General features: G+C 40.6%; 1 protein-coding gene across 3 annotated transcripts in view; it reads left to right on the top strand.

The window, feature by feature from the left end:
* Positions 1-9,204: 9,204 nt before the first annotated feature.
* Positions 9,205-19,150, top strand: part of INO80D (INO80 complex subunit D) — a 40,258-nt gene continuing 30,312 nt past the window's right edge. For 2 of the 3 annotated variants that reach the window (XM_027731361.2, XM_027731357.2), the window contains exons 1-4: positions 9,205-9,557; positions 10,852-10,921; positions 18,489-18,584; positions 18,692-18,938. In XM_027731361.2, coding sequence (XP_027587162.1) covers positions 18,721-18,938 — 218 coding nt within the window. In that variant the 5' untranslated portion in view covers positions 9,205-9,557; positions 10,852-10,921; positions 18,489-18,584; positions 18,692-18,720. The remainder of the gene's footprint in view (positions 9,558-10,851; positions 10,922-18,488; positions 18,585-18,691; positions 18,939-19,150) is intronic. The other variant, XM_039389620.1, reaches the window with a different exon arrangement.

Below are 19,150 nucleotides of genomic sequence, written 5' to 3'. Positions count from 1 at the left end.
CATGACAAAAATCCTAGATTGTAACTTTCTTCCAGAGTATCCAGGTATCTTAATTTTAAGCCCTGGTTAGAATGTGAGCATGCTATTTTTGTAATGTGCTTTCAAAGCAAGTTGCCCCTCATACCTGGTTTTGTCAGTGTTCAGACCTGTCACTCCTCCAGGTATTGGTATGTTTCTCCATTCCGTTTCAGTTGAGAAGCTACTCAGGTAGGAAATAATTTTGGTGTGAAAAAGAACAGCAGTCTTCACACAGCTTCCACATGCTTTAAAAATCAGCAATCAGATAAAAGCCCTTTACACCAGTTCAAATACAGAAAAGATCTCAGAATAGTTCCACTGTGCACTGATCTTTTTATAGCAAAGTGGGGGAAGGGGTTGTGTTTGACATTTTTTGGTTGGTTGGTGGTTGTTTTTTTTTTTAAGCTTTAGAATGAATTCAGTGATTCTCTACTATAGTGGTTAATGTAAGTTTGGAAGAAGGATAACTTCCTTTTCAGCAGGGCTTAGAGTAATTCTTCCAGGAATCATCTAAATGGGAACAGTATCATAAAGCCATCACTTCCACTGTATTATTTAAAAAAGAAAGTGTTAATTTTGCATGAGGAAAAGCTACATTTTTCAGTGTAGTATAATCATGAGTGCATGGGAAGGCTGCTGTAGAAGCCTTAGCTTTATAAATTTTTTTTTTCTTCCATGCTTGAAATTTTTCAGTAACAAATAATTTTTTAGAAATTTTCTTTCTGCCCCGGAAAACTTCCTGATCATCCTGGTATATCACAGTGCTTACACGAGCTAAGTCTTAAATGTTGGGTATTGTTTTCTTGTCGTGGTACAAAAAAAAGGCAACTATTCACTTTATTCAAAGATACTATAATGCCTGTTAGTGAGACATTGAGAGATACTGCGTTCTGTTTTTAATGTGGCAGTTCACAGGACCTCGTAAGTGTGTGTATTGTGACCAAGTATAGCATAAAACCTTCATACTGTCCTTGTGGAATGTTACTTCTTTAGAAGGAAGAGGGGTTTGTTGGCATACAGAAATAGAGATATGGGACATATCCCAAATGGTTTAAGAAGAAAGGGTGTAGCTGAATCCTACATTCAGCAAAACATTTGGTTCTCAGGTTGCTGGGATGAAAACTTTTTTTCCCCCTGAAAATCTACGTTGTACAAACACAGAAGAATAAGTTCAGCTGTGCAACAAGTCAGTTACCACTTCAGAATTTATAAAGGTTCAAAGGCTTTAGATATTTTTTTTTCTTAAATGTTATTGCATTATTTAACTCTGGGAGCTCTGGAACACTTTTTGGGGTTTTTGAAAGCTCTACATCCTTCAGTTAGTATGTATAAAGATTCAAAAAGTGTCCAGCCCTTATCTGGAAAGGCAAAAAAGATAAGTACATGTGCTCCTGCCTGTCCTCTTTCTACCCTCTTTCCCACCTAACTAGTCACCAAGTACAGAATTTTTCAGCCAAACTTGGTAATAGCAACAAGGCTCTGTACAAATTTAACTGCTAGAAACTAGATAGTAAAGACAAATCTAAATTAGCATTCTTATCAACTGAGCTTACTGTGTAGCCCTTCCCTTATCTCTTCTGTTTGCTCTGCTGGCTGGACAGTCAGTGCACATGTGGACTTTTGCCCAGGTAGCAATGAAATCATAGCAGGGGTCTGCAAAAGAAAGGAACTGACATAGGCTGGGCAAACTACTGGAACAAAAATTACAGAAACAGGGCTATTCATGCAATTTACCTCTGCTTATTTAAAAGAGAACGTTTACAGTTAGTGCTATTACTTGCTAGTCCTGAAGCTTCAACCTCAGATTAGAGAATTATGAGAGAGCAGCGATGAAGAGCTGGGAGATAAACACGCTTCACGTATTGTTCTTGACTGTTAAAGTAAGGGCTGATGGGCTGGGTGATGCGCCGCCTGAGCGGTCAGTGCTGGAGGTGGGCGGGGGCTTTGTTACGCTTTGGTTTAGAGCTGAGCCCAGATCCGCCCGAGATGCCATTCCCCGAGTGCAGCCCTAGTGCCACCTGGTGGCCAACCGGCAAAACTTCTCACCGGGTTCATCGTCAGTTCTTATCTCGCCTGTTCCCGTCGCTCCTGCCTGGAGGCAGCCTGCCAGAGAACAGGTATGTGTGGGCACAGATGGATGCGGTTAGGCATCCGTGCTCCGAACACAGCACCGTGTAAACACAGCTCGTGCGTGCAAGCAATTAACCCCAAACACGACAAAGATTAAACCTGCCCCTTCGGTAGTCTTGTCTTCAGCAGGTGGTTGTGAGGAGTGGAGAAGGAAAAGGGTGTGTTAATTCAAGGTAAAACCCTGAGCACTTACACTTTCAAACAAGTTTAGGCCAGGTGCAGTCAGATCAAAGAGAAACGAACTGCAGGCAGATTTAAGCATCTAAGCCTAAAGCTGTGATTTTAAAACAAAATTAAAAAAACCCCAACCCTGTTCAATAGCCACCTTACTGAAAGCACCAGCATCCCACAGGTACATCCTTATAGTTCCAAAGGGAGAGTGATTTAAACCCTAGGCAATGCAGTAAGCTTCTTCAATAAAAAGAATGTGGTCCCAGAAGTCAAGTCAAACAGATATGTTCTTAGTAATACTCTGAAACATCCAACAAAATTAGGCCAGTCATAAAAATAGTTCTAACTTATTTTTAATGTATTTTGAAGCATAGCTAAAGGCGGAAAAGGAAGTGTCTATAGCATTTCCCCAGGAAGTAAAAGATTTGGGATCAGTGCCTCTTCTGAGGCTGACAGATTCTTGCAAGACTGTCTGCTACATGGTGCTTGGGGGATGTGCTGTATTTTACTATTGAAACCAACAGAAAAGCAGCTCAGGGTCATAGCTCTAAAGGGAAAGCAGAGTAGCAGACTGGCATCAGCCTTAATCCAAAGAGAAAAGGTAATAAAAGGTAATAAAACTTCACTTCCATCCCTGTCCCTACATCCCCGCTCCTCATAAAATACTTAAGCCAAAACATCCTCTCCCAAAAGAAGACAGTCTCTTAATAATGATTTGTTGTGTTGTTCTTCGAATGTTCAATTAGATGAAATCACCTTTGGTGATGAAGGGTTGAAAGACTGACTCTTTTCAGGCACTCACAGGACAAACAGAGAGTGCTAACAAGCAAACCAACAGAGAGGATTTCATAGCGAATACCAACATGGAAAAAAGGTAAAAATAAGTAAATGGGGAATTCCGGAGAGCAGCTAAAAGTTAAGGACTTCACTGACAACTGAAGTAAGCTTTTTATCAGGAGTATAAGAACCCCACAAAATGTCAAAGCATGTTAAGTTTTCCCAGAGTTACCTGATAAGTTGCATTGCTCAAGAAGCAGCTTTTAAATTCCTATTTAAAACCAACAACAAAAAATAAACACAAAGCCAAACAAAACATGCTATTATTAATAGATGTTAACATATTGTTATTCATAAAATGCTAAATGGGCCCAAGTACCTTTGGGAACAAAACACTGAAATTTACAGAGAGTCACAAGGCAAACTTTGTTCAGAAATGTATGCCAAATCCTTCACTCTGTGCGTGGCCCTCTTCCTTGTGTAAGGTTTTATCCAAAGGACACTTTACAGTAACACGTATTAGCTGACGAAATGATGTCAGCAACATGTCCCACAGTACCTAGGTAACCCCAACTCTCCACAGGTGAGCACAATAGAAAAATGGCACAGAGAATCATAATCAACATATATAGAACCTTGTGATTCAAACAATATGAGTGATTCCATAATCAGCAAAACCTGCTATGCTAAACACTGCTAATAATTTTTGTTTTCCTCCAGCTACATGCAAGAATCTATTCACAGTGCCTAATGCTGAGAAGCCTACTGAGATTTAGAAGTATAATAGCTAGTAGAGATATCTCCTCACTCAGCCAATACAGAATTCTGAATATACTTAACTAATTTAACTTTTAAAAAAAGTTTTATTTCTTCTTGTCACCTTCTGTACACCTGTGTTTATGTTTGAAATGGATCAGCGATGAGAACCATGTATCAAAAAGAAACAGTAATACTAAGAGCAAAAAGCTTCATGTAACTTTCAAAATCCACTGGAATCTCATGACCCTCCACACTAATTAAGCCTTATGCTTTGATGTTAGCTCAGCTCCAACTATTTTTGAAAAATCCTGCATGCTTTTCATTTCTCAATTATCCATCACAGGATATTCCACACCTTTGTTGGAAGCTACTCCCAGAAGACTAAGAGATCGCTGATCTGGTCCAGAGTGGAAATTCTCATCTTTCCAATTTGCAGTGGTGACCAATACCCACTGTACAATGAATGTAAATGAACATCTGGACTAATAGCAGAAAGAAGGACTGGTGATAAAGTGTGTAGCTTCTTAACCACTACAATTACAGTTAATGAAATATCAATAGACAGAAGCAGATAGTAAAAATACAATTATATACTTTGAATTAACAGTGGGCTTCCCAGTAAAATGGGATGGTATTAAAGCATCCTGTTGGGACAGTTTATTCCATTCATTTGTCTATTTAAAGAAGTCTCCACAGATGCCCAACGTACTCTGGACAACCTTCCCACAATTAACAGTCTTACTATTTTGTCTTTGCTGAGCTTTAGGAAGACAATACCATTTATTTAATGCAGATTAAAATACACATTGATAATGAAGAACAGATTAGTGAAGTCTTATTTAATTACTATTTTCAGTACAGTTCACTATCAATTAATTATATTATCATGTAATAGCTAGCATACATCTTATCCCAATTGGTTAAACAGTTCTGCAACCATACTCCTACTGAAATCCACAGTAAAATTCCTATTGCTCAAAAAATCTTTAATGAAGCCCCTAAGACTCAGGAAAACAAGGCCAGTCATCTGTACTTTATGTTGCTTTGCTAGCATCTATGACTTTAAATGAAGTAAGGCAAAGTTACTCGGTTGTGCATATGGTTTGCCCTACACTTTCAGCTGTGCTATCTGCCATGGAGGAGTGCACTAAAACATGGGTTTGAAGGAGTTTAGCAGATGAATCAGGAAACTCAATTTATGCCATAACTTGGGTGTATTTCCTAGAGAAAAATCCTCAAACTGTAGACATTGTTTTTAACATAGGGACTCTGATGTTTGGAAAAGTGGCAAAAAGCATGCTGGTTATCAAATACATATGACTGCAGCACACAGAATAACTGAAATCCAGATATGCTAGAGACAACCACTGCTATACAATTTCCATGTTAAAGAATTGCTGAAAAATAAGAATAACCATTTGTCAATAGTACCAATATGCTGGGCTTCAATGGTCAGCTTGACCCCAGAACTTGCCACTATTAAATAAACCAATACCACATAACAGCTGCTCAAGACATTGCTTAGAAGAATGTATTGGATCATAACTGTTTTTTATTTAATTTGTCACCCTTTTCAGTCTTTAAACGCCTGAAGACAAGATCCTCTATACAAATGTGGCTGTCCATATATGAAAGTCTCTAATTAACCTCTATACACTTCCCTTCACAACATTCACCTGCATTTTAAAAAAATTGCTGATCTCAAGCATTTGAAGACATTGGAACTGTTTCCTCAGACTGTGTGTGTCTTTCAAGGAATAATACCAAGATGCTGACATTATAACACTATTTGTGGAAAACCCCAGACTCTTCATCATATTCACAGAGCTTAAGTCATGCTCCAGAAATTCTTGAGGTCTGCACTCAGGGTTAGTATGACCTTGTGAGAGAGTCAAGGTTCATTTCTTGATGCAGTTTCCTCCAGTAACTAGTACACAACCTAAAGCATCTATTTCATTCCTTTTATTAGACCCACAAAGCTTATTCACTATGTCCCTGCCCTCTGTCTCACTATTAGTACAAGTGAGACACATCAGCACAATATGCCTCATTAGCCAAGAACCAGTGATTTACAGAACATTCATGTTCTCTGACCGCTCTGTGCTCAAGCACACAATAAGTTTCCTGGCTGGAGCAGTTGATCCAGGGATGTGGCTGCTTTAAAGTTAAGGCAGACAGACCTGTTCTGTTACGAAGTAATGGAATTTACAGAATACAATTCTGCATGTTGTACAGAGAATGTTTCTGCTTTGCATTCACACACTGTCCTTGTACAGTAATCTCATAGCCCAATTTGTTCTCCAGTGTAACTTCAGAGCATTGCTACTCTATCAAATACTGCATCTCCCAACTTAGGAGTCTTGACTATAAAGATAAGTAAATCTTTTTCTTAATCTTTTAATTCTACATTACTAAAGCTAGCAGACTCTGCTCCTTTAGGTTATTACTGTGTAACATTTTATTGTAGCAAAACAAATAAAACAATATTTGCATTTTTAGTAAGTTAATGAAAAGCAAATTACTCTCGAGTAAATAAAGACAGTTTTGTTAAATAAATTCCTCCATCAAGTATAAATTTTTGTTTCTCTTGAATGATTACACAATGGTCCATGTAACTAACATCTACTGAATTTTTCCTCTTTACTTCGTCTTCCATTTTTTTCATACAAGATACTAAAAAATATCCCATTTCAAGTTTTCCTATTCCAAACTAGATTCGGAATGTTTCTCCTTTTGCTTAGCATTAAGCTTCTGGTTTCACAATTAACACACAGATCAAACAGATCTCAGGATGTCACCAAAATGTGTAATGCTACTATAATGCATGTTTAAATTTAGGCATGCAAGTAATCCGATTAAAGCCAGTATCTGCAAAGTCAAGCACATAAGCCAAAGAAAAGGTTCAATATTGTTTCTGTGTTCAGGTTCTCAAGTGCATTCACAGCCACTTCTCTAAAATGTTGTATCATCTGCATTCCATTAAAAAAATACTATCCCAAGATACTAAGTGTGTTGTACAGATACTCCCAAGAGTACCACAGAGAGATGCAGCATGGACTGGTTGTTCACAGTGTGCCTCTCTTCCTAAAACATAAAAAATATCTTAATAGTCCAATGAAGAAAACTTGAATTATAGTTGAATTATAGTGATTACAGTTAAAAGTAGCAATTCTCTTGTTTAACACAATGGTAGATACAAGACATTACTTTGTGCACAAATTTGAATTTGGTATTCTAGCAAATCCCACTGACTCGGTAAGAGTTTTATGCAAGGAAGTATAGAGGGATCCTTCAAATGCTTCTGAATTATTAATCAGGCCTGCAAGCACTTGCAAACCTGGGGTCTGAGAATTTGACCCTTTACTTATTTAGAATAAAAGGAAATTAGATTATGCTGCATTTGTTGAATTTCTAAATCCATTGAGATAATTTATTTGTAATATTTCAAAAGGTTTGGGTTTTTTTAATCATCTCATACCTGCCCAACATTTGTAAATCCTGTCATTCCCATAATGAATTTTAAGTATAGAATTTAAAAGTAGTTTCTCTCAAAATAGCTTACAAAAAGAATCATCATACTTCATGGTCCAAAGCACACAATAACCACTGGTAAAATTATGAAGTACCCTAATTATTGCATTACTCCTATACAAAATCTTTTGAAATACAATAAAGCAGGAACATAATTGATTTTTCTTTTTTTTTTGGTTTTCTAATGTCAGAGCAGAATAATGCATTTAACAGATTAATAGTCTGATACAGAAAAAAAACTCCTATGCAATAATTCAATGGAACGCAACACTGGATTATTAAAATGTGCAAGGCAGACTAACCATAATTTAAAAATTTCCAGCTGAACAAAAAATAAAGTTTGACACAAGACCTGCTGACTTTTAACTATACTTTAATTCAAATTTGTTTATCTAAATGAAAAACCCACTATCAACACAAACTACACTCACCATAACGGGTTGGGCAAACTCAAAGCATATTTTGAAATGTGGCTGTAAATAAAGACAGCAATTTTTTTTCCTAATATTAAAGGAACGGAACTAAACCAACATATTTCAGATTTGACAGGGGAGAGGTTGATAACATGCTAAGTAATTCAGTACCTTCATTCACGTGACCTTAGTCTGACTGCAGTTCAACTAGCCTATACCACCTGAATAATTCTTACAAGGGAAAAAACATAAATTAATGTATAGCTCATTAGTTTCCTAATTATTTCCCCTTCCTTCGAGACAAATAAAATGGCATCTTTACAGTTCATTTCTGTGCATAATACTACTGCAAGAATCATTATCATAGGTCTGCTAAATACAGAGATCAGTATCTTCACCTCTAGATACACCATAGCATCTCACATTGTTTTGACAGCATTTAATATATCTTTTACAATCTAATAAAAGCATCTGCAACAACCCCCACACACTATTAATTTATATTACAAGACACTGTAATATAAACTTACAGCATTTCTCAACTCTGTAAATAAGTCCGGAATAAGATTCATAAATGTAAGGAACAAAGCCCCCAGATCAAAACAGTAACTTAAAAAGAACCAAACCGAATTATTAGAAGGCTGCAAAGTGCTTTGAAAACATTAAAACCAAAACTCAACTATTGCCCCCAAATTTCTTGCTATGAGTTCTGTTTTTGCACATCCCATCCTGAAGGGCAGACAATGCTACATTTATGACAGCACAATTTCTCAGATATATATATCTCACAGGTTTCCCTCACTTGCATTAAATCCTCCACAGTTTCTCTACATACCCTACTCTAGAAAAATTTAAAAAGTAAAAATAAAAAAATAGCATTTTTTCCTACCTGTACATTCAGCTTTATTTATAATGGCTTGAAAGAGAGAAAGACGTAATGGTACAATTGCACCAAACTATCCTACATCCATCTCAGCTGTTCTACTGACAGTATGAGTACCAAAAAAAAGTTACATGAACTTTCACAATTACACATCAATTTTTAGCATTATCACGCAATGACAAAAAAGTTATCAACTTTATACATACAGAAAAAATATTTTTTTAAGAACCACAAAGTTACTAAAAATATATATTATACCATACCTTTTTTTTTTTTTCCAGAGAGTTGATCTTAACAGGTTATAAAGAAAATTATTTCTTCAGCCACAAGTCTTTGTATTTTATTTTTATTTAAAATAAAAAGTCACACAAATGATAAAATATTTTGGTTTGGCCATTTGGCTCCCTCCGCCAAATTGACACTTTATAAAAACCTTCTGTACTTTTTTCCCCCTCCCTCTCTCCCTCTCTACTACCTCCAAGATGGTAGGAAAGTTGTTGTTTTGGAGGGCAGAGGAGCCGCTCTCTGATGTTATGTCCTCTCGGTGCCTGTAGTGGTGCTGTAGGAGGCTGCTGGCTCTCTTCTTGAGCAGCCCCAGCAGCCCTGCCTTCTTTGCTGGAGAATATATTCAGGGATTCCCCTTAATAATCACCTACCCTCTGAGCACTTTGTAGTTTTAAAATAATAAAGAGCCCCCAAAGCTTTCTCCCCACAAAAAGCAGGATCTTCTCAGAGACAGGGGGGCAGCAGCTCCTCAGCACAGAGCCCGAGCACATTCCCAGTCCCTCTGCTGGGGAGGAAACTCTGATCTGTCAGCCCAACAGAGGGAAAGGGGGGAGAGGAGAGAGAGGAGGGAAAAAAAAGCAGCTGGAAAGGTAAGCCAGGCCCGGCCTGCATCCCCGGGCTCGCGTAGCGCGGCAGGCGGTGCGGAGGGTGCAGGGCGGGCGGGGAGGTGGGCTACGCGAGGCCGGGGATCGGCCGGGGCGGCGTAGGCCGCGGCGGGGGGTGCGGGGAGCCAGGGGGCTTTTTGAGCCTTTCGGGCGCCGGGAGGAGTGCCGGAGGGGGGTGAGACGGCCGCCGGAGCCCAGCGGGAGGGTCGGGGTGCGGCGCCTTTGCCCGGGAGGTGAAGGGCGGCGGGGGTGAACGGGGCGGGGGGGCGCTAGGCCGCGGCGCGGCGCGGCCCGGCCGCTCCGCTCCCCGCCCCGCCGGGCCCCCCGCGCCGGGCCCCGGGCCCAGAGCGGGCCGAGCCCCGCCGCCGCCGGGGCCAGACGGTCGGGGGGAGGCGGCGGGGGCGCCGCGGCCGGGGCTGCTCCCCCCACCCCCCAACCCCCCGCGCGGGCCGAGGGGGCCGCGGGACGGGGGGCTGGGGGCGGCATTAATTTGCCGAAATGACTTTTAATGAGCGGCGGGGGGGGCGCACCCCCTCCCCCAGCCCGATGCGGGGCCGTGGCGGCGGAGGCGGTGCCGGTCCCGTGGGGCTGCGCCGGCCGCGGCCTGGAAAGTTTCGCGGCGTTTTTGGGGTGCCTTGCCCCCCCACCGCCGCCGCCCACCCTCCGCCCGCGGCTGCGGGGCCGGTGCCGGCAGGGCGGGGGCACCCCGGGATGCGGCTGCGGCCCCCCCGCCCGTCTTGTGCCCCCTTGCCTCCCCCCCCCCCCCCCGGTGACCCCCTCCGGCCGGGCCGGCGGTGGGCGGATTCGCAGCACAACTTTTTGGGAGGGAGTGGGGGTGCGGAGATGCCCTCGCAGTGCCCCCCCACACTCTACAAGCTGCCGGAACGTGTGGCCCCGGCCCGGCCCCCGGGGCCGGGGCGAGGGGCAGGGGGTGTCCCGGCCGCACCTTCGCGCCCCGACACGTGTGGGGCCGGCGGCCGCCCGAGCCCCGCCGGGGCTGGGCAGGGGTCCCTCAGGCACCCGCACTGTCCCGGGACCCGCTGGCGTTATCGGGACATGGGCAGCGGCGCAGTGGCCCCTCAGCCAGAGGAGGGAATCTCCTCAGCAGCCCTTGCGCAGCCAGGGCTGTGTCTGGCCGTGGGCCCCGGCCCCTCTCATGTCCCCACTGGGGCACCCCGGCTGTCCCTGTGCGCCGGGGACCCGCTGGGCTTGGGGGGGTGTGTCTCTGTGAGGTGCTGCTGCCCCCCAGGACTGCAAATGAAAGGATCCTTTTTTTCAGGGAAAAGAACGTCTGGTAGTTGTGAAGTGAGTGCACTGGGAGACCCACCACCGCGCTTCACCCCGCACAGGTGAAACAGCTCCGGTTTCTAAAGCGGGAGGTGGCGCGTTTTGGTCAAATGTTCCTTAATATGTCTTTTAGCTAATGGCTTTGTACAAGTAACCTCAAATGAATTTTAGAAATTGCAGTAACACTCACCTTAAGCCTTATACCATCTGAGTAAAATACATAGATCTATAGTTAGTTCTAACTTTGTTACTCAACAACATATGATGAAGGTTTATTTTAAGGCCCTTTTCAGTTTTTGAGGATTGGGAGACTTAAAAATGAAATCGACAAAATTAGGGCAGTGCGTAGGTGAGTGCCCTGTCCTATTGACACACCTGTACTGGCAGTGTTTCATGCTAAGACCATCCCCACCACTGCTGATTGTTGAACTGGAGCGCTTGTGTTTTGTATGAAGCTGTCACTTACAAGCTGGTGATGTTCAGCCTTTTACATGAATTGTTTGTAATATATATGAAGATCGGACAAGTTTTATAAATCGTAAAGCTAAATTATCTACAGAAGGCCACCCAAAATTTACTTACTGAGAGTTATTTTGATGTTCAGTATTTTTGTGATGAGTGGAATGAATTTGTACGTAGGGCCTGGTCCTACAGAACTGCATATACTTTGTTCTCACAATATGGTAAATCATCAGGAGGTACAAATTTATTGTAATACTACACTGAAATTCCAATAGCTTATAACTGCTGAAAGACTGCTCTACGAGGAGCTCTACTACTTTATTTATTGAGTATTCCTTCTGGAGCAAAAATAATATTTCTGTATTGTGTGAAAATAAGCTTGTTTGCCTTCATAGTATTGGGACTAAAAATAAGACTAAGGTATTTTGCCCTTATTCAAGGGCAGGTTATCTGTTATTTGAATGAATAAAAGACTTGGAATTTTTTTTTTGTTCAAGTACAGATGCAAAGGGTGGTATGTTTAATCTCTGCTTTCAGGATCATGGTTTTGATATTTTGAGATAACATTTTTAAAGTGCATTTCTCCCATGTTGCAATGGCCTAAATATTCCATTTCTTGCTGCATCTGAAGGCTGCCTCTCTGCCTGTTCACCCTAACCCTAACCTGGGCCTGTTTAAAACTGTGTTGAAATAAGTGTGCTTCTGTGCAAGCGTGAGCATCTGTCTGTGAGGATGTGATTGCAGGACTGGGGCCTGAGACCTTCTGCCCAAATAGAGAAGTCCTTGTTCAAAAGACTTTCAAGATATGGAGCCCGTCTTGAACCTTAGGTCAGGAATACCAATGTCTAGAAAATTTTTTGAAACTTATAGGAATGTGCTCTTGGCAATAGTTATGAATCTTCCTACCTAAGATCTTTTCTCTTTAGCAATCCTTCGAAGTTTCTAAAATTCCTGGGGTCTTAAATATTTGGTTTTAGGCTTTGGGATATCTTTGTCAAGTTTTCTATAAGATACTATTTATCATTAGTGAATCAGCTGAAATGAAAAGTTCATTTGTTGTAGGAAAACAAAAAGAAGAACCTGGTCAGTTTGGTAACAAAATGAGTTACTTTTCCACCTCTTAGTTATGTTTTCTGCTGTTGATTTGAACTAATTATAAGTCTCTTAAGTTCTCTAGTGGTTATTACTATTAGGAATAATACTTCAATTCTATATGTATTACATTATATTCTGGAACATAATCTGTATTACCAATGTTGCCTAAAATACTCTAGTGCTTTTCTCTTAATATATCTGCAGTATAAACTGCCTTTTTCCAGAGTTGAAATAATAAGCTTTCTAAAAGGCAGAATGAGGGCAATGTTGCTTCTATCTTCCTAGGTAGATCTTAACATATGAAAAAAGTAGTCCAAAATATGATTCCAGGTGGTAACTAAAAATATCTAGTAAGATCTTAACATGTTGAGTGCCTTGATCTGTCAGGTTACTTGCATATATGTTGCAGTACCTGCACTTCACAGGTCTTCTTGAGTAAGGATTGTACTCTAGTTAATAAAAGCATTCTGTACAGGAACTCTTGTAGTTGGCTTTAGTTGCTTCCCAGTGTTCTCTGTCTCAGTATGAATGCTTTTACTGACAAAAAGACTCTTGTTTCCAGAATTACAGAAGCCTTGGTTTGGTAGTTGAGTATCGTAGAGAATTGAGCTGTTAAAAGACTAGAACTAAGCCAAAGTTATGGTTAGATCACAGAAGGGGGACAGAAGTTACAACTTTGTAGTGTTGATGTTGATCACAATTAGATGTGATGCAGAACAAAGCACTTCAAAGAGAGGTATTAGTTGCTATGAAACAGAAAAAATTAATCTTTCTGCTTTCCTCTTAGAAATGTAATTTTTGCTAATACTGATTGGAAAAGTTTTGCTATAAGTCAGCTTTAAATGCATGTCTTTTTGTCACGAATTTTATGGTCTCTTTTCATCTCTGAGTGGATTCCATGTTGCCAAACATACACTCTGTGTATTTTCTTAGTCTCAGCAAAAGGGTCAGACAGTGGCAATGCAGGTAATTGTTCCTTCTTGCTCAAGTTTAGGAATTGACAAAACTACTATTTATGCTGTTTGTGTTTGTGGAAAAGCTGAGGTTCTTATAGATCCACGTTCCACTTCTGGCCCCAAGTTAATGGTTTTGGAAGCATATGGAGAGGATTGTACCTTGTCTATGAGATGCCATGAACACAGCAAGCAATTTAACATGAAATTTGTGCTAATATTAGCAAAAGCAAAACAACACAGTTAAGACCTCTGTGGTCGTGGCTTTTGTTTGGATGCAGTGTGTGAAGCTCTGAGCTCAGTCCTCTTAATTATACATCTTTTAACCACCAGCATATAATTGCCTTGCAATTTACAATGCATTTGGGGATTCCATTGCCTAAACGGGTCTTACATACATTGAATGTTAAGTTCTGAGCATATGTTTAAGAATGTATCAACCCACATGATTTAAAATATTCTAATATTTTCATCGCAGCATTTGCTTAAAATGACTGATTTGAGTTTTGAGGCTATAATGCTTTGGGCTTTCTCATAGTGACTAAGCCATTAACTTCAATGCAGACTACAGATGATGTCAGGTACCAGATTTCTGTATGACATAATACTGGTACTCAGGTATGGTATAGCAAAGATTGCCCCTAGAGTTTTCTGCTACACTGTTTTCTAGGCTCTCTGAAGAACTGTTTAAGTGTTTTGGAAAAGGGTAGTTAGAGTGCAGAGCTACAACTTTGTTGTCTTGGAGCTGATGTGCAGTGCAAGGTAGCTGATTATGCCTGCTTGCTGGTACTAAAAGCAGCTGGGAGCTGGCTTCTTCCAGTGTGTGATAGCAGGTATTGGCAGTTGCACAGGTGTGTACCTGTGTGTACTGAAGTCTTTCATTTCTCTTTTTACGGTCATTTTGCAAACCACCTTCTGTTGTCTTATGGACCACTAGTGGCTGCACTCAGCAGGACAAGTAGCTCTGCTCTAAGTGCTGGTGTCTCACAGTGTGGCCTTGCTCTGTGTCCTGCCTGTCCTTGCTGGGGTGCTAAGTTTGTTAGTATTCACATAGGGCTTTAGCCAGAGGGAGGAGATTTTCTTCCAGTCAGCTGCTCAAGAATAAAAAATGGGAGAAGGCGAGAAATTAATGCGTTATGAAATGACAAGTGTTAGTGGTAACCTCGTAAGAACATGAGAAATACTCTGCTGGATCAGATCGGGTTCAATCCAACCTAATGTTCTCTCTTGGACAGTAGGAATAAGTGATGCTATTTAGGAAGAGCATGAAAGCCCAGCCACTTTTTTATGTTTTCTTCTCTTACTCCTCTGCCATCCATATTTGTTAAATTGGTCATGCTAGCAGGTACATTGCTTATGTCCCCATTGTCTACGAACTTTCCTATTGTCTTTTTGCACCTGATATTACTATCTGCTTCCATAGCCCCCTGTGACAGCAAGTTCCAGCAGTTTAATATGTTTTGAGTCAATCTCTTAGTAACTTCATCAAGCATCTCTAGTTCTAATATTGTGTGATATGGTATATGACCATTCTGTATTCACCTTATTTCCTACCATGATTTTTTAAACCTCAGTCATGTATTACATCATTTGGCAAGGATGCACATTTTTGGATTCTCTTCTGTTCTTTGCCCTGTTGCTTCTAGCTCAAAATCTTTTATTTAGAAGCAGTTGGTTAAGGCATGTCTAGGTTCCTCAAGAAGCAACCTCTGGTTTCTCATTCATGGGTTGTGGCTAAAGCTAGTTTGAGCACATATGGGCATAACTTATGTTTCTGTTGAACCTTTCTGCGGCTTTGGTGTAGAGTATAAGTGCAAATCCGAAACAGCTCCCGGAAAGTTTTGTATCCTGATATTTTTACAGTGAGTACAGCTGCTTAAGCATTTGATTTTTCCAGGGGAAGTCCATGTTTCCGTCATCTCTTACTGAATCCTGTGGGACAAAAATAATTTCTCCCCCACCCACTATTTAACTAAGTGTAGTTTCAGTTCTCTTCAGTTAAGTGACATGTGCGTATTCCATGTTCGTGCTACTTTTTATGTAGCAGCAAAAAGCTCTGTTAAGAACTCCTGTATATTGTTAAAAATAAAACACTGCATCAGATTAAATCAGAATGAATAGATTTAAATGTCTTCATTATTTTTATATATGTGTGTTTATATATACATAAACACACACTTACATGATATGCTGTGGAAGTAAAAAGAAAAAGCTCTTTTTAGATTAAGTACAACTTCAGTCTCTGATCCTGGCAGTGTATCCGCATAGTGACATGTCTTTTGGGGAGTCTCTGTAGGGATCTACCAATAAAGATATAATTGGAAGTTTGGGAAAGTTGCTGTGGATTTTTTTTAATGTAACATTGGCTTCTAGATATATTAGCTTTCTTGTTCATTGCACTGTAGTTGCACTAGTTGATTCCTATCAGGATTTTTAACATGGTTATATTTGCATGAGCTTCTCTTAGTATATATATCGACCCAAAAATTCATGTTCATGGTCATTGGTTTCCCTGGGGATTATTCTCAGTATTTTTGCTTGAACATTTTATATGGCACTGTAGTTATGCCCTGTATCTTTCAGACAAGTAAGAAGTAAAATACCATGCCTGCCCTAACACAGTCAAGTTAAAGGCAAAAATAAGACATAATTATGAGTTAAATCCAAAATTAAGACTGCAGCCACAAGAATAAATCTAGGATTATAGTGGCTGGGAACTGTGGAGCACTTTCTTTACAGAAGCTTAACAGAGGCACACAAGGTATGCATTTCTTGCTGTTTACTTTGGAACCATCCTGAGGAACTCTTTTTCTTTGGTCTGTTGCTTGATAATCTTCAGAAAAGAAATATTGCTGGGTTGTGCGAAAGTGAGAAGGTCATTGATCTGTCAGAAACTCTGCAAAGCATGATAGTAGTAGCTTGAATGAAGGTTGTAAATAAACCAGAAAGAAACAGAGCAGCATGTGAATCACCCCAGCTGCAAGATACACTTGGTCTTTCAAGTTTTACATCTTGTCCGGTATGCCACCAAATACAAGCTTTGGTTAACTATTGAGAGAAGCAAACTCCAGAGCAAAAGGCTTTCTGTCAGCATTGTTGCATGTGTGAGATGCAATTAGTTAAGACTCATTTGGTTACTTTTGCTGCCATAGTAATGAAGAAGTCTGTCTCAATCATATGGGATCCAAACCTGGATCACACACAACTCCTGTATGGGTCATGTCCCCATAGCATTTATGTTTTTCATTCATGTCATTGCTGAATAATACTGAAGTGTATGTCAGTACCTGCCTGAGCACAGGTGTCTGAAAGGATTATTTGGTCCTTAGCATGCTAAAGAAGAGAGAGTTCCCTCTTCCCATTCTGTATTTTTGAAGGGCACAGTCAACAATGAGCTTTCTTGTTCTTGACTGATGTGTCGTGGAAAGACATACTCCAATGATCGGTTTCAAATATGTATAGTATGTGCTTCCATGCATTGAGAAAAGCTGGGAAAGGTGATTGGAACTGGACTAGGTGTCTGTGCTTGTGTTGTGGCTACCTGGTGTAAACAAAGCAGAAGGCCCCTGCCTCTGGGGTGCATGCTTGCATGTGTGCTTGGAAAGGGAAAATGTGTATCAAGAGGAAATACAAAGTTATCCTCATTATTGTCTGACATGATAAATCAGGTCACTTGTGGTAGTTAAATTTTGTAGCCCATGTCTCCATTCTTTATGCTGTATATGCTGCACGTGCGTGTATACAGGTCTTTCAAGAATTTTTTAGCATGTTTCTAAATCTTAAAGCGTCCTTCTGCTTCTACAGCTAGATATATGCTAATGAAAGGCCAGTTTTATGCAGTTTACTCTTAGATACTCTTTTGCCCTAGTGTCTTAAAGTTGCTTTTCTAGATCCTTCAGAGCCATTGTGCTTGTCATTTTCTCAAGGCACTTTTATACAGTAGAAGGTGAAGGCTTGTACCTTTACAAGAGGAAAGTGCATCTTTCCTACAAAGTCTGTGTAGGCTTCCTCCTTCCAATCGTGTTCTTGCCATTTTGGGCCTTGGGAATGAGTGAGTTCACTGACATGGTATTCTGTACATTTGTCACATGCCTCTAATTTATTATGTATTTCCTGAATATCCCCTCTATGAACATTCCTTTCCTTGGTGTATAACACATATGAAACTGAACGGAGTACTGAATACACCATGTTTAAAAGAGTTCGTTCCAGTGCTTCAGGATGGCCTTTCTGAATAAAAGCTGCTTTAAGCTTAGTGTAGCAGAGTAGCTGCAGAATATATATAATGTTAATTTTATTTGGAGCTACTTTGAGATGGTTTGGGTGTTTTGTTTGTTTGGGTTTTTTTTAAAAATATGATTGCTGAAGACCTCCATAGTGTTAGGAACTGAAAAAGTACCTTATGATTGCATGGATTTGCACCATAGGAGTGTATTTTAGGGGGGAAAACCCCCAGCCTCTTGTGGATGTTTCTTCCCTCCTGACATTGATGGGAGTACAGCCTCTGATTTTAATACCTGCTTTCCCTAAAATAAAGCGCAGTGAGGTAGGACAAGCACTAAAGAACCGTGATGACCTCAGGAAGGACTGCATATTGATGCTTGCAGAAACTGTAAGCAGATACAAGAACTAGAGACTGATCATCAAATATGATAAAGGAAGCTTTTTTTAAAAAGAAAACTTTGTTGCACTGACTGATTAAATAATTTTGCAGAGCAAAGACAGTCACTGGTGGTTTTGTAAGTATAGATACTTGAAGTAAAACCTCTGCAATCAAATGGGTTGATCATCTTTCAACTTGATTTCTGAAAGCAAGTGATCTAATCTGACATTTAACCTTTTTCAACTTGTAGCTTCTAATCACTTTCTGGTAGATGAGTGAAGTTTTGTTTAGGAGGTTTAAGTGTGGTGGCAGTAGGGTTTTCTTTTCCCCAGTAATTTCTCCCAGTTTTCCAAAGATCTGTAACTACTAATTGAAAACTGTTGGGCTAGTGGATTTGGCTTATTGGATGCTAGCTGAACTACAGGTTTGGTGACTACATCTGCCTGCTTACTTACTGAGCACTAGTAATACGCGTTTTACTCTGCCTGACATTGACCTTTTTGATATTTTCCTTAGACAATCTGCTTCATCTTGGTTCATCATCATTCCAGGATAGTGGTGTCCTTGGGGCTCTCTCTTGACATTGATATGGTACAGAAGATTTAAAATCAGGTATTGTTTTGGGTCCTTCTTTCCTGCCAAAATGGAGCATGCAGTCTAGAACTGAATGCATTTCTTCTTTCCTTATGTGATTTGTCTTAACGTTTTGGTTCTTTCAGCTGATGTTCACAAGGAATAGAGTCACGTGATGTATGAAGGCAAACACATACACTTCTCTGAGGTTGACAATAAGCCCTTGTGCTCATATAGCCCCAAACTGTGCAAGCAGAGGCGACTTAACGGCTACGCCTTCTGTATCAGACACGTTCTGGAGGACAAGACTGCCCCCTTCAAGCAATGTGAATATGTGGCCAAGTATAACAGCCAACGCTGCACCAACCCTATCCCCAAATCTGAGGACCGTAGGTGAGTTGTGGTTATCTCTCTGCAAAGTGGGAAGTGGCTGGGATGTTGGCACGAGTTTTCTTTTAAGTTGCTGCTGGCTTCAGGATGAGGGTGGAACTGGCTTGAGCGAATTGTATTCCAGGATGTTCCTTTGAGGATTTTGTTTTAAGACCAGTAAACTTTATTTTATTTTCTGTGGGAGTCAAGTAACTTGGAAGGGGGCAGTAACTTAG

The sequence above is a fragment of the Pipra filicauda genome, unplaced genomic scaffold (genome assembly GCF_003945595.2).
Source record: "Pipra filicauda isolate LSUMZ 115617 unplaced genomic scaffold, ASM394559v2 scaffold74_size2892960_pilon, whole genome shotgun sequence".
Lineage (NCBI taxonomy): Eukaryota > Metazoa > Chordata > Aves > Passeriformes > Pipridae > Pipra > Pipra filicauda.
Note: the sequence above shows the minus strand (reverse complement) of the source record. Positions and strands in the feature narration are given on the sequence as shown.